General features: G+C 33.0%; 1 protein-coding gene across 6 annotated transcripts in view; it reads left to right on the forward strand.

Moving 5' to 3' along the window:
* Window positions 1-16,229, forward strand: part of ADK (adenosine kinase) — a 458,470-nt gene that overhangs the window by 39,734 nt on the left and 402,507 nt on the right. For all 6 annotated transcript variants that reach the window (XM_081073615.1, XM_081073620.1, XM_081073618.1 and 3 more), the window contains one exon: window positions 1,655-1,729. In XM_081073615.1, coding sequence (XP_080929741.1) covers window positions 1,655-1,729 — 75 coding nt within the window. The remainder of the gene's footprint in view (window positions 1-1,654; window positions 1,730-16,229) is intronic.

The raw sequence follows: 16,229 nt of genomic DNA on the forward strand, positions 1-16,229 counted from the left end.
AGACAGGGAGCTCTGAATCTCATTTCATAAGGTTTTCTGAAAAGTTTGAGCCATAGTCACCTAATAATATATTTGTTATTATAAACCATAATATCACAGCAAGGTATGGGGGTGGGGGGTGGGGGACACAAGCTTCCACGTCTCTGTGGGCCTGCCATCCTTCCTTCCAACACCTCTATGTGTTCACCAACCTGGAAGTTCTATACTATCTTCATTTATTATTATTGTTTTAGGTGTATGTTTAAATTTTGATTTGAATCTTCTACTATATTTACTGAGTTATTCTTGGGGAAGTAGTCTAGGTGTACAACTCAAGAATTAGAAATAATTTTCTAAGTTAAGACACAGAAGAGCCTATGTAGGTGAATAAGTAGGAATTTAAGTGTTTGAAACTCTAATATAACCATTTATTGGAAGTATACAAAGAAAATGTCAAATGTTGGTTGAACATATTTTCCAAGCTTCACATGTCTATGTCAGTAAAACTAAAATTCATATAACCCTCCCCATGAAGGAAAAGAAACCACTGGCACTGGTCCTGTTGATATTACTGATAGTTTCCAAATGGAGAGGGTGGTAACTGGTTTGGAGGCAACTGGAAGAGATCTAGCAAACTAGAGACCAATGGGAAATTACACACAGGCAAATTTTATTGAATGAACTAGAAGAATACCTCCCATCGAAGCTGACTGAACCATGGCCACTGGTTCACTTCTTGCTGTCAGTTGGACTCCAGTTTAAGACATCTCTTGTGTTGGAGTCCTGTCTTTCCCCTGGTTTTGAGACATATTGTAATAAGTTATGTAAAACAGACTTCCTTAAAGTCTGTTAAATGTAATTGAAAATTACACCATTTATGATACCCAATGTGTAGGCCCCACCGCAATCATTCAGTTTGTCAAGGGTAGAGCTCTTGCCCGGATTCTCCAGGACCTGCTCTACGTTCCCTGGTAACTTTTAGTAGTTGGGTATCTTACTTGTTAGAGCGAGTTCATTCTTGTGTTTATTGAGTATAGAACTTTATTTTAATGGACCTTAAAAAAACAAAATGAAATTGACTTCACTTATTAGCTGTTGAATATTATGAAAAGCACACGATTTTTGTTATATTTTATGCCATCCAATTTAAGTCATTGTCTTTTCTTTTTTTAAAAAATTAAATTTAATGGGGTGACATTGGTTAGTAAAATTATATGTATTTCAAGTGTATAATTCTATAATACATCATCTATATATCACATTGTGTGCTCGCCAGGCAGTCAGTTCTCCTTCCATCACCATATATTTGACCCTCTTTACCCTCTTTTACCATCCCTCTCCACCCTTAACCTCTGGAACCACTAAGCTGTTGTTTGTGTCTATGAGTTTTTGTTTCTGTCTTTGTCTTGTTCCTTTGTTGCCTTCAGTTTTATATCTCACATATACTCAATATATTTTATAAATGGCTCTGTGCTACCTCTGAAATTTTGTTCTACATGTAATAGGCAAATCAGAGGTTTAATAAACTAGTATATTGGGTTTATTTTCAAGATGAAGTAAAGATATTTATATTTGGGTGCATTTTACACATCAATTTACTTTAAGAAGTATTTCTAACTTGTGCTTATATATACATATATATTTTCTTTTTTTTTTTTTTTTTTTTTTTTTGTAGAGAAAACATTCTCTTTGGAATGGGAAATCCTCTTCTTGACATCACTGCTGTAGTGGATAAAGAGTTCCTTGATAAGTAAGTATTAAACTCTTCGTATGTACTACGTGAAACATATCTAAAGAGAAACTGATGAGAACTTTAGAAATGAACTTACTGTCTACTACCTTCAGTTGGAGGAAAATTTAGGAAATTTAAACCTGTTACTTGCAAGTACACTGTCATTATTTATTGAGTGATTGACCACATTTTTCCCTGAGAAAACTTAGGTACATTTGTTCATTCCTGTTGCTATTTTCACCTAAAATTTAGTTTTTATTCTTTGCAAGGAAGAAGTATATATGATTTACCCAATGATTTAATTTCCAAATTTCAGATTCCAAAATTCTCTGGATTTTTAAATTACTGTCAGTGAACTACATCTATAATGGTACCATAACATAAATGAGAGAACAAATAGGCTTAGAGAGGACAAGAAGAATAAGCAGGACACAATTCAAAGGCCCTGAATATCTACTGTTTCCCTCTTAATAGTAACTTTCAATGTTAACTTAGCTGAGAATTCACTGTATTTATTTACCTGGCTGTTTGAGACCATTTGGTACATGGAAAAAATTAAGTAGTAGAAGAGGATTAATACTAAGAAAGCAAGAACGCTTTCTCTTTGCACACCCTAATTTCTGTGCCCAGGGGCAACCACTTTTTTAAATAATTAAGGTAAAATATAAAATCCGTAATTTTAACCATTTTAAAATGTACACTTTAGTGACTGCCAGTAGATTTGCAGAGTTGTATATGACCATGGCCACTATTTAACTTCAGGACATTTTATCACCCCAGAAAGAAACCCATACTCATTAAGCAAGCACTCATTTTGCTATTTCTTCCTGTCCCCTACCTCCCAGTCTTTCAGGAACTATAATATCAGTCTGCTTTTGTTTCTATGGATTCACCTATTCTGGACATTTTATTTCATATAAATGGCAACATATAATATGTGGCCTTTTATGTCTGGTGTTTTGCACTGAGCATGATGTTTATCCACCTTGTAACATGTATCAGTACATTATTCCTTTTTATGGTAAAATACCATTCCATTGTATGGATATATTACATTTTGTCTATACATTCATTGGTTGATGGACACTTGGGTGGTTGCCATTGATGGCTGTTATGAACAATACTGCTATGAACATTTGTATATAAATTTTTGTGGCCATATATTTTCATTTTTCTTGGATATGTACATTGGATTGGAATTGCTGGGTCTTATGGTAATTCTGTGTTAACTTTTTGAGGAACCACCTCTTTTCTGTACTGTACCAGCATCATTTTACATTCCTACCAAAAGCAAATGAAGGTTCCATTTTCTTGTCAAAACTTGTTCTTTTCCCTTTTTTAAATTAAAGCCTTTCTAGGGGGTATAAATTGATATCTCATTGTGGTTTTGATTTAGATTTTTCTAATGATTCAAGATGTTGAACATCTTTTCATGTGCTTATTGGTCATTTGTATATCCTTAAAAAAGTGTCTATTGAAGTTATTTTCTCATTTTTTTAATTGGGTTGTTTGTTTTTTTGTTGTTGAGTTGTAAAATTTCTTTATGTATTCTGGATACTACACCCTTATCAGGTATATGATTTGTAAATATTTTTCTCTCCTTCTTATTTTTACTTTCTTGATAGTGTTCTTTGATGCACAAAAGTTTTTAATTTTGATAAAGTCCACCTTATTTTTTCCTTTTGTTTCTTGTGTTTTCTTGCTGTCATGTCTGAGAATCCATTGCTAAATCCAAGCTTACAAATATTTATGCCTATGTTTTCCTCTAAAAATTTTACAGTTTTAGCTCTTATATTTAGGTCTTTGATCCATTTTGAGTTACTTTTTGTATCAGATGTGTGTTAAAGGTTCAACTTCATTCTTCTGCATATGGAAGTCTAGTTGTCCCAGCACCATTTGCTGAAGAAACTATTTTTTTATCCATTGAGTGGTCTTGGCACTTGACAAAATTTGTTTGACCATAGGTTTGTGGGTTAACTTCTGGATTCTCATTTCTATTCCATTGATCTATATGTCTGTTCTTATGCCAGGGCCACACTGTTTTTATTACTGTAGTTTTGTCGTAAGTTTTACATTCAGGATGTGTGAGCTTTCCAACTTTGTTGTCTTTCAAGGTTTTTTTGGCTATTTGGAGACCCTTGCAATCCCATATGAAAAGCAAAGATGTATAACCAAGATTAATCTACCCAGCAAAGCTATTATTTAGAATTGAAGGACAGATAAAGAGCTTCCCAGACAAGAAAAAGCTAAAGGAGTTCATCACCACCAAAGCACAAAGAACGTTAGAGGGACTTCTTGAAGATGAAAAAAATAGATGAAAATTGTGAATAACAAAATGGCAATAACTAAATATCTAAATATCTATCAGCAATTAGTTTCAATATAAAGGGATTAAATGCTCCAATTAAAAGACATAGGGTGGTTGAATGGATAAGAAAACAAAATCCTTACATATGCTGCCTACAAGAGACTCACTTCAGATTGAAAGACACACACAGACTGAAGGTAAACAAGTGGAAAAAAGATATTTCATGAAAGGAAATGAAAAGAAAAAAAAGCTGGGGTAGCAATACTTACATTAGATAAAATAGATTTTAAAACAAAAGCTATATATAACGAGACAAAGAAGGACCCAGTAACCCCACTTCTGGGTATTAATCTGAAGAAACCCAAAACTTCAAAGGGACATGTGCATCCGTATTTTCATTGCAGAATTATTTACAGTAGCCAAGCTATGGAGGCAACCTGGGTGTTCATTAATGGATGAATGGATAAAGAGGAAGTGGTACATATATACAATGGAATATTGCTCAGCCATAAAAACAGAATGAAATCTTGCCATCTGCAACAACATAGATGGACCCAGAGGGTATTGTACTGAGTGGAGTTAGTCAGACAGAGAAAGACAGATGCCATATGATTATACTTATATATGGAATCTAAAGAACAAAATAAATGAACAAACCAAACAAACAATCTCATAGATACAGAGAATATTTTGATGGTTGACAGACGGGAGGGAGGTTTTGGGATGGGTGAAAAAGGGGAAGGGATTAAGAAGTAGTTACAAAATAGTCATGGGGATGTAAAATATAGCGTAAGGAATATAGTCAATAATATTGTAATATGTATGGTATCAGATGGGTACTAGATTTATCGGGTGATCACTTCGTAGGTTATGTAGGTGTCTATTATGTTCTACACCTGAACCTAATATAATATTGTATGCCAACTGTAATTGAAAAAAGAAAACAATTATTAAAAAATTCCATATATAGGTGACACCGTAACAAAAAACAGAATAAATGGTGCCTTCTTATTCTCAAGAAATAAATTTGTATTTACTATCCCTAACTTACTGAACATCATAGCTTTGCCTCGCCTACTTTAAACACGTTCAGAACACTTAACATTACTTTCATCTCAAGAGTAATTTCCTTCCTCTTCCTCTTCTCACCAGCAGCAGGAGACACACATGGGTGTTTTGCAGATATGACGGGATGCAAAAACACAAGGCACAACATCTAAAAAATGTTGGCAACCCAGTATACTCTATCGGTTGTTTACTCTTGTGATTGCATAGCTGACTGGAAGTTGCAGCTCACTGCCGCTGCCAAGCACCACAAGAGTATCATACCACATATTGCTAGCCCAGGAAAAGATCAAAATTCAAAATTTGAATTATAATTTGTAGAGAATGTGTACTGCTTTCAAACCATCATAAAGTTGGAAAATCGTTAAGTTGAACCAATGTATGTTGGGGATCGTCTGGATATATCACTTATTGCAGTTTATTATTAAATAGTGTACTAGCAATGTAGAGTAGGTTTAACATTCAGAATATCATTAGAATAATTCACTGTATTATCAAACTAACCAACTAAAAACAAATCATGTAATCATCTCAGTAGACACTGAAAAGCCGTTTGCCAAAATCCAATATCTATTCCTAATAAAATACAGCAATCTAGAAATAGAAGGGAACTTCCTTAACTTCATAAAAGTTAGTTTAGAGAAAAACCTATGAATGACATAATTTTTAATGGCAAAAGACTGAATGCATTCCCTCAAGATCAGAAATCATTCAAGGATGTTGACTGTCACCACTTCAAAATGTATACTTTGGTACTGGAGATTGTAGTCAGTGCAATCAGGCAAGAAGACATAAAAGATATTGCAAAGGAAGAAAGAAGCTTCTACTTCCAAAAGATGATAATTGGTATAGAATAACTAATGCAATCTACAAAAAAGCTACTACCTGATTTTAAGAATTACTCTGAAGCTACAGTAATCAGAACAGTGATATTAGCATAAAGATATTTTTGGTATAGAATAGAAAGTCCATGAGTTTTTGTTTGTTTATTTGTCTTGTTTGTTTCTTGTTTTCAGTTTTATAGCTCACATATATGAGTGAAAACTTTTGGTTTGGAGCTTGGAATGTCTCTCATGTTCCTGTTATGGGCAAGTGGGGTTAAGTAGGGAGATGACATGGTTGGATTCACATTTAGAATGATATCAATCACTGTGTCTGCAGTAGGTCACTGGATGTGAGGAGATAGATTAGAGGAGGCTGTAGTGACAGAACTGTTGAGAGATGGTGACCTGATCATTGTAGCTAGGGTAGGAATAGACCCACACATAAATGGACTGATTTTTGACAAAGGTGCAAGGCAATTTGCTGGAGAAAGGATGGTCTTTTCAGTAAATGGTGATGGACAATTGAATGGATATCCACTTGCAAAAAAAAAATAACTGAATTTGGATTTATATTTTACACTGTATACAAAATTAATTGAAAGAACTAAATGTTAAGCCTGAAACTATAAAACTGCTAGATTATAACAGAAAATTTCGTGACTGTGGTTTAAGCCAAGATTTCTTATATGGTAACACCAGAAGCATGTGTAGAAAAAAATGAATTGAAGTTCACCAAAGTGAAACATTTCTGCTGTTGGAAAGAGCGTTACAAGAATTTAAGGACAAGCTATAGGATGGGAGAAAAATCTTAGCACACTATATGTCTGATAAAGGACGGTAGTCATAATATATAAAGAACTCTCAAAATTCAATCAGAAAAGAAACAATCCAATACAAAAATGGACAAAAGATTTGAACTTTCACTAAAGATACATGGATGGGGGTGGTCGGTTAGCTCAGTTGGTTAGAGTGCGGTGCTCTAAACAACAAGGTTGCCGGTCCGATGCCCTCATGGGCCACTGTGAACTGCGTCCTCCACAACTAGGGGAGATTGAAACAACTACTTGACTTGGAGCTGATGGGTCCTGGAAAAGCACACTTATAAAAAAAAAGAAAAAAATGAAAAAAGATACGTGGATGGCAAATACACGAAAAGGTACTCAACCTCTTTAGTCATTAGGGAAATATAAATTAAAGCCACAATGAAATAATATCACACATTTGTTAGAATGGCTAAAATTTTAAAACTGAGTGTACCATATGTCAGCCAGGAAATGGAGGAACTGGAGCTTTCTGCTCATGGTAATGTAAAATGCCGCACTGAGTTTGACAGTTTCTTAAAATGTTAAACATACATTTACTGTTTGATCCAACCATTCCATTCTTAAGTATTTACCCAAGAGATGTGAAAGCATATACCCATACGAAGACTTGTTTAGGAATGTTCATGGTAACTTTGTTTTTGATAATTAAAACCTGGAAGTTACCTAACGTCTATCAACAGGTGAATCATTAAACAGATTATTATCCATACTGTTGAATACTAGTCAAATAAAAGACGAATGGGGTATTGATTGGATGAAACTCAAAATAATTGTGTTCATTGAAAGAAGCCCGACAAAAAAGAATACGTTACTGTATTATTCCATTTATATAAGATTATAGAAAATTCATTTTAATCTACAGTGACATAAAAGAGAGCATTGGTAAGGGTGTGGTAGGATGTGGGAAGGAGAGATTGCAGAGGGACAGTAGGGTGCTTTTAGGGGTGTGTTCCTTATCTTGATTGTGTCATGAGCATATGCATGTATCAAAAGCTACTAAATTGTATACTGTAAATATATATAGTGTATCATATGTCAGTTATGTCAGTTTTGCCTCAAGAAAGCTATGAACAAAAAGTAAAATCAATTGAACATGAATTCATGGGTTTGCAGTTTACTTGGTGTGAGATATTTTGTCTAAGAAGTCAAGGTATTGATTGTTACTATTTAAAAAATAATCAAATACCATATAAAATTTCAAAGAGAAAGTACAAAATTTGAAATTTTATGATGGTAACCAGTGTTATAACTGTATCGTGCTAGACTAGGTGGGGGGGGTCACTTTGTAAATTATATAAATGTCTAACCACTATGCTGTACAACTAAAACTAATATAATATTGGATGTCAACTCTAGTTGAAAAATTGAAATTTTAAGTGTTCAATGTTTCAAGTTAATGAGGGACTTGATGCTTTCTTCTTTTGCTTTTAGATATATTTTTCATGCGCTATGTTTTTCAAGCGTTTCAGAGTTGTTTTTTAAAGAACAAGAACCATCATATGCTAGAGCTAGAGGTCTTCGCAAAATGGACTGGTAGAGCACAAAGAGTTGAATCTAAAGAAGGGTCTTGGAGAATCCATTTGAAAGACTTTCAAGAGGAGAGAGAAAAATAAGAGTATAATAATTTTTAACAATTATTATCTAATTATATAATAATGGTATTTATTTAACTTGTGTTAGGTGTGTTTTTATATGGGATCAGTTTAATCCTCATGACTTTGTGAGGTAGGTTTCCTCCTAAAGAATAATTTAGAGCTTAAGAAATTTGTTCGTGACCAAAAAACACATTAATTATACTGCAGAGATTTGAAGTAAATCTCTCATTGTAAAACCTGTTTTCTTTATTTTCTTCAACTATACTATGGAAATACTAATACGAAAGCGAAAAACTCAATCATTCAGATTTTTTTGTGTGTAGATATGTAAAGGGTTATAAACTTAATGAAATTTTGTTTTCCTTCAATTATAGGTAGAGTGTAGGTGAGAAAATATGTGTAATTTTCTCAAAAATTGTTACTATTTAGTTTTAATTAATGTGTTAGATTAGATTAACAAATCCTTTGTGAGAGATTGAAAGCCTGAACAGTTCTTGTCTTGGCTAAATTTTCAAAACAATGCACTTGTTGTATTGTGGGGTTGATTTGTTGCCTACAATTGACCTATTTCCAGAATAGAGCAAGCAATGCCGTGATTGAAAAATACCAATTAGATAATTATTTGATATTCAAAATTAAATTTCTTCTAGATTATGCTGTTGTTTATTAGAAGATTGTAAAGCTAATTTTTCCCTGGGATAAGAAAATTTAGGCTCTTTATCTAATTGAAAGAAAAGCAGAATTAAGTTAGTCAATTTTAATATGTCTAATTTGCCAAACTATAACAACTGAAAATAAATAGAAACACTTGCAGCAGGAAGTAGTAGGCTATTGAAAATAAATTTTTCTAGCATATTGAAGAGACACAGTTGATACAAGGGCAGGAAGAAAAATGGAACATATAAATACTCGTACTTCCAGATGAGTATTGTCTAATTGTGGAGAGTAAAGAGATAGGTGTTAATAAGGATGGAAAAGGGAGGGCAGGAATGTGTAAGACAAGTTTGCCTTGAGTTTTCTTCATACCAGGTAAATACCTTGGAAATGAGATGAATGAGAGGATTAATAAAATAATAATTGGGGAATAACCATCATTAGACATGAAAATACTCAGTTTTAAGAAGAGAAGTTAGAGTAGTTGAGGAAATATATGTCTTTCTCACAGATCTAAATATTAATAATGTAAATATACAAACCTTAGGTAAGTCTTGATTAATGTAAGCATGCATGAAAGATATTTTTAATGGTCACTCCAAAAATGCTCAAGGTAATAACAATTGGTCATAAATTTTAGTGCTGATTATTCAATGCCAGAAATTTAGAACTTAATTATTTGTATAAAGATGAATTACTTCTATAAATGAGTGTGTGTTAGGTTTGAAGGTGAAACAGTATTTAGAGTGTCTAGTAAGACTCCTTATGTAAAGTTAAAATCTGTAATTGTTTTAAAATTAATTGTGAGATGCTCTGATACTTTTGTAGTTAATTCTGTATAAAGCTATTTTGCAATATTTTTTTCTGCAAGTTTTAATATTATGCTTTGTGTGTTTAGGTCTTTAATTGAGCTGAATTGATTTTTTGTATATGATAGAAAAATTTTTTTCCTTATTGGGAATCAGCTATTACATCACTATATTATGAATAATACAACCTTTACTCAGTCATATGCAATGTCAATTTTTATTTATCTATATAGCTCAGTTTCTAGGTTCTTCGTTCTTTTTGCTGGTCTATTTATCTGTCCTTGAACTAATGCAACCCTACATTTATTTTAATACTAAGGCTTTATAATATTTTTTGAAGTCTGATAGAACAAATCCCTACACTTTTTTCTTATTCAAAAATTTTCTTACTTAGTTTTGGCTCTTTTGTACATAAATTTTAGAATGAGCTTGTCAAATTCTACAAATTTTTTTCTTGAATTTTGCTTAGAATTACATTACATTTATAGATTAATTTAGAAAAATGAGTTCTGTACCATGTAAGAATTTTTTTATCTTACATGTATTTCTCCATTTATTTTAGGTATTCTTTTATAATTTTCTTTTCTTTTTAACTTTTTTTTATTAGTTTCAGGTGCACAAAACAATGTAATAGTTAGACATTTATCATTTATATCCCTCACACAATGACAAAACCCCTCCTCCCATCCACTACCCCTCTGACATCGCACATACCCGTTACATTTCCACTGTCTCTATTCCTAATATATACATATATATTATATGTGTATATATATATATATACACAATTGTAGTTGACATTCATTATTGTTCAGCTTCAGCTTCAGGTGTACAATGCAGTGATCAGGCATCTACATCATCCCTGAGGTGGTCTCCCTAATGAGACAAATGTCCATTGGATACCCTACAATTTCTTTACATTATTGATTACATTCCCCAAATTGACTTTCGTATCCCTGTGGCAATCTTGTAGTTACCAACTGTGCTTTCTAATCCCCTCACCTTCCCCTTTATCCCCCCTGCTCCCTCCCATCTAGCAACCCTCAGTTTTTCCTCTATGTCTCTGAGACTGTTTCTGATTAGTTCGTGTTTTATAATTTTCAATAACACATAAGCTCTAGATACATTAAATACGGGGTTACAAAATAGGTGTTTTAAAACTTACACATCTTATGTAGTGATTATTGCTGAATTTGTTAGCTTCAAACATTACAAAAATGAATTTTTTTTTTGGAAAAAAATCAAACCATGTAGAAGTGATTACAGTAAAAACAAAAAACAAAATCTGAGATAAGTTTTTATCTCTATAGCTGTGCTTTACCCTAGAACTTTCTGTGATGATAAAAATGTGTATCTGTGCTGTAACCAGTAGTCACATTTAGCTTTGAACATTTGAAGTGTGGTTAGTGCAACTGATGAATTGAATTTTAAAACTTTATTTAATTTTAATTCATTTATGCTTAAGTAGTCATGTGATTAGTGGTTAAAATATAAGGCAGGGCAGCTTAGGTCTAATTGCAAAATTTTATAGTTTTCTTCATAGGTGTGTACATTGTTTGTTAGGTTTATTTTAGGAATTTTAAAAATAAAATTGTTGCTATTGTGAGTAGAATTTTTTTTAACAATATTTTCTAGATTATTGCTGGTACTTGGAAATGTTACTGAATTTTGAATATATATATATTTTAACCTTAATTACCTTGTGAACTGCATTTAAAGAAACATGGTCTTGGGTTATTCTGATTTTCTCTTTTAGCATACTAGAGTCTCACAATTTGAAATAAACTGGTATTTGATTCTGAATCTTTACTATTTCACAGATTAAGTAATTGATCTTGATAATACCTAAATTATGGGCTTCCTCACATAAGACCTAAATTATGGCTACTAAAGGACCACACACTCATGTATGAAATCTTCACTTTGCCCCAGATATAATTAGATGGTATTCCTTGGAGATCCTCTGATGTTCAGACCTGACTTTGAATATCGAGGAAAAGTGGTATTCCTAATACTTACCTAAACATGGATTCATTTTTAACAGTTCATTTACGCTCAATACAAATTTTTTTGAGTGCCTCAAAAATATTTGTGGTGAGCATTTTCCCAAGTACTGGGAATACAATGTTAAGTAAGTTTCTTCCCTTTAGGCATCTAGTAGCCTAATTGAGGAGACATGTAGAAAGAAATTACTTCATTGCTGTGGTATTATTGTAGAAGAAAGGTTATTAAGAGTGTTCTCTGGAGCCACTTGCAGTGTGACCTTGGTTATGTTTCTTCATCTATGGAAGCTCAGTTTCCTTGTGGATAAATTAGGAACATTATAATAAGAATATTAAAATAGGAATATTACAATGTGAGGATTGAATGAGCTAAGTTTCGTATTTGCCATTCGGCTACTAAGGAGCTTGGAATGTCCCTCATGTCCCTGCAAAGGGCAGGAGGGTTAAGTAGGGAGATGACATGGTTGGATTCACATGTAGAATGCTATCAATCACTGTGTCTGCAGTGGGTCAGTGGATGTGAGGAGATAGAGGACGCTGTCGTGATGGAGCTGTTGAGAGATGGTGACCTGATCATTGTAGCTAGGGTAGTGTGGGAGAAAGTTCAGTAATGCTTTAGTGTTACAAAGGTAAGACTCCACTTGATTTCATGAAGAGGACAAAGGAGCCAGGGATGATATGCCAACTTTTGGTTTTGGTGACTGAGTACTTGTAGATGGTGATATTTAGATGGTGGAAGACATGTTGGAGGGGATGGAGAAACTGAGTTCAATTTTGTTTGTGCATGAGATGAATATGTGATATCTAGGTGGATATATTAAGGAGAGAGCTTGATTTATGTTTCTGGTGGGTAGAGGATTCATGGCTGGAGAGATGTACAATAAATAAACATATTTAATTGTAACTTTACACATTGCCATTCAATAAATGTTAGCTGCTGTCATCATCATCATCATCACCATCATCGTCGTATAGGTGTATTTAAAGCAACCAATACATGAGCCTTTCTAGAGAAAGGGTATAAAGTAAAAGGTGAAGTGGGCTGGAAGATAGAACATTAATGGAGGGATAGATGAAGAATTATGGAAGGAGGTGGAGAAGAAAGTGAGCTTTTAGCAGGAGAACTAAGACAGGGTCTCACGAAGCCCAGTGAGTTTGTATGACACAGTGGTTAATAATATCAAATGTAACAAATGTCTCACAACATAAGGCCGACAAGAGTCCAGTGGATTTCACAATAGGATGTCAGTTGTGACCTCAGCCAGGTAAATCACAGTGAAGTGATAGGGACAGAAGCCAGATTAAAATGTATTTAGAAATAAATGGGAAGTGTCATATAAAGTGGGCCAGTTTTCTTGATGTAGCCCAAGAGCCAAGCAGTGACGTATCATCACAAGTACCAAATTTTTCAAAATTCCTTTACTGAAAATATGTGGCCAGTCATTTTTGAGTAATTATCAATTTTTTTTAAATAAAAGACATAAGGAGAGAAAAATGTAAGACTACCAAGAGTATAATTCTGTGAGTTTAGGTTTTAATCTGGTTTAATTCTTTTTCTTTCAGCTTTCTCTAATTGAGTTTTAATCCTCATCCAGTTTACTAATGAGAATTTAAAATATTATTTCCATAATCCTTGTACTTTTGCTGTGATTTTCATTCTAATCCTGTGATTTATTCTTAATCTGTTCCTTTAGAAAAGGCTCTTAAATTTCAGCTTTAGTATGAAACATTGTTATGATGAACACTTTTGGCCTCTCTTTTCTTCCTGTCTAGTATGTTTTAATCAACCTTCATTTTTTAATTGCAAGAGCCAACTACACATGTTGTTTAAAATCTTACCATATCCACACTGTCTACCTGATTGAATCTGCCAATTTTATAAAATTTTTCAGGACAGTATTAGGATTGTTTGGACTATGTGGTAATGTTTGTAGGTTTCTAGGAATTTTACTTGTTTAATTCTCAGAAGGCAATTTTAGTTGCAAGTATTTATGGAATAATTTATTCTCACGCTGCTATGTAGCAAGTCTTAGCTTGGCATTAATACCCGTACGACAGTGAGTAGGGCATTTTACTTATAACAGGGCTTTTTCTGGACTTCACAGTTTCTTTAAGGTCCTTTATAAGCCTAAAATTCCATGTTATGCTAAACTTCAGGGAAAGAACGTATTTGGTAAATAATGTTTGTTTCAATCTCTTACAAGTGTCCCAAACTTTGTTTTATTACTGTTAGTTTACACTACTGCTGTTCTTGCATATCTTAATAGTTATCTATAGTGTATTTTTTAAAAAAAATTTTGTAAGTGTATTTTGAACCAAACTGACCTCATATGCTGGTGAGCAAGATCTCAAATGCTCCCTCTATAATGTATTAATACATTTTTCTTATGTGTTCTGATACTAATTATAAACCTAAATAGCAGTAGCATTTTCCCATTGCCCATGGTGGGAATGCCATTATTGGATTTTGTTCTATTTTACTTCAAGCGTGTCTTCCTGAAATAGCTCATATGGGATGGAGGAAAGTACTCCTTTTTCTCCTCTCCTACTTCTCCTCTCCTCTACTTCCTCTATTCCGCTTCTTCTCCCTCCCTTTCTTCTCCCCTTCTTCCTACTTCTCACCTGTTACTGTCAATATTTATTCCATAAAGTATTCGACTTAAATTTATTTAAAATTTTTTATGCAAGAAAAGTTTCGAAATAATCTTTGGAGGCTTACATGTTAATTGGTTGAAAAATTTAGGTGAAAAGTATATCCAGATGAATATTATAACCACATTCTAAAGTGTTACATGTGTTTGTTTTTACTATATTTTTTCTAACTTCAAAAATGATATGCTTACTTATGTTTTGAAAAAGCACAAAGAAGAAAAATATCATCTGTAATGCTATATAATATTTTTACATACATGTTTCCAATTCTTTTTGGTAGTATATTGTGATTTTTTTTTTAAAAACTTATTATTGAACCATTTCCCCATGGTTGTACTATAATTTATTGATACAGTCTGCTACTTTCTGGATGGTGTAGTTGTTTACAGTTTTACTTTTCCATAAATAATGCTCTTAATTGACATCCTTGTGCACAACTCTCTGGTTTCCTTAGTGGACATTTGTAGTCGTGCAATTGTTTCCAAACATGCGAAACACTTTAAACTGTTGCCCACCCCCCATACTGAACTAATTGAGTTATTCATTTTATAGGGGTGGGAGCATTCCAAGAAAGGGGCTAGGGATGAGTATTTATTACGTGTTAAATAATGTGCTGGGCACTTTTCATGTATTACCCTATTTGATCTACATAGCAAACCTGTGATATAGGTAGTTTTGTCCTCCTTAGAGGAATTAAATGGCCTGCCCACTTCAAAAAGCTAATTATTGGGAGAATCAGAACAATAACCTAGGTCTCAGACTTTCGACCTAATGTTCTTTAACTCACTCGAGAGGTTCTCTCTGTGGGGGGCAAGCTGCAGGATCAAGAGTGCCCTTTCACGTGGTGCTTTGTCCTGCTTCCTCATCTGCTGAGTGGAGTATAGATGTGTTTTCCCTCTGGTAAAGTCAGGCAGAAAAAAGGTTGAGAACTACCACTTTTTAACTTACATAAAAATATTTTGCTCAATCATTAATATTAATGAGTTTTTATTGTAATGTTAAATAAAACTGACAAGTCACTCGTTTAGTGGACTCTAAATTACCTAGTGGTTTGATACCTACCATCCATTTCTAAAAATACATGAGCAAGCTCTTTTTTTAACATTGAAAAATTTTATATTCCTTTTTCTGTTAAATTTATATTTCTGTTATACTTTTCTCAACCAGATTTTATCCTTATGTAATTGATTTATATGCAGGAATTATATTTTCCATGTAATAATATATTATGAAAGTATATTTTGTACATTAAAAGTTCTCATGCTTATGGATCACTCTATCATATCGCTTCAATAAAAATATGTATGTAAACAGAAATTTTTAAAAAGTCTCCCAGTCATTAAATTATAATTAGCATGTGGTTAGTAAACCAACATAAATGTATTAAAATGTTAAATAAGGATGAAGCAGAAGAAAATAAGTTATTCGAAATGCAACTTTTGATGACATGGGTGAAGCTAATCTTAAATTTTTTTTTGTTTAGTTCAACATTTTGTGGATAAATACTACTCATTGCTACAATAAGACAATGTTCAGCATCATTTATTTCCCGTTTTTGTTTTAGAGGTGTAAGTATTGAGAAAAATTTCACATAATTAATTGGATGGTAATGGACAGGCTTTTGTTTCAGCTGAGTCACTCAATTGTTTGAACTCTATCATCAAATGATCTATCATAAAAAATTATTTTTATTTATCTATTAGCTGATAATTTGATTAGATCCTTCCTCAGTTTTTGTGGAAGTAAAGAATTAGAAACCACCTCACTTGCCAGGTATTAGAGTC

The sequence above is a fragment of the Rhinolophus hipposideros genome (assembly GCF_964194185.1).
Source record: "Rhinolophus hipposideros genome assembly, chromosome: 15".
In the NCBI taxonomy this organism is placed as follows: domain Eukaryota; kingdom Metazoa; phylum Chordata; class Mammalia; order Chiroptera; family Rhinolophidae; genus Rhinolophus; species Rhinolophus hipposideros.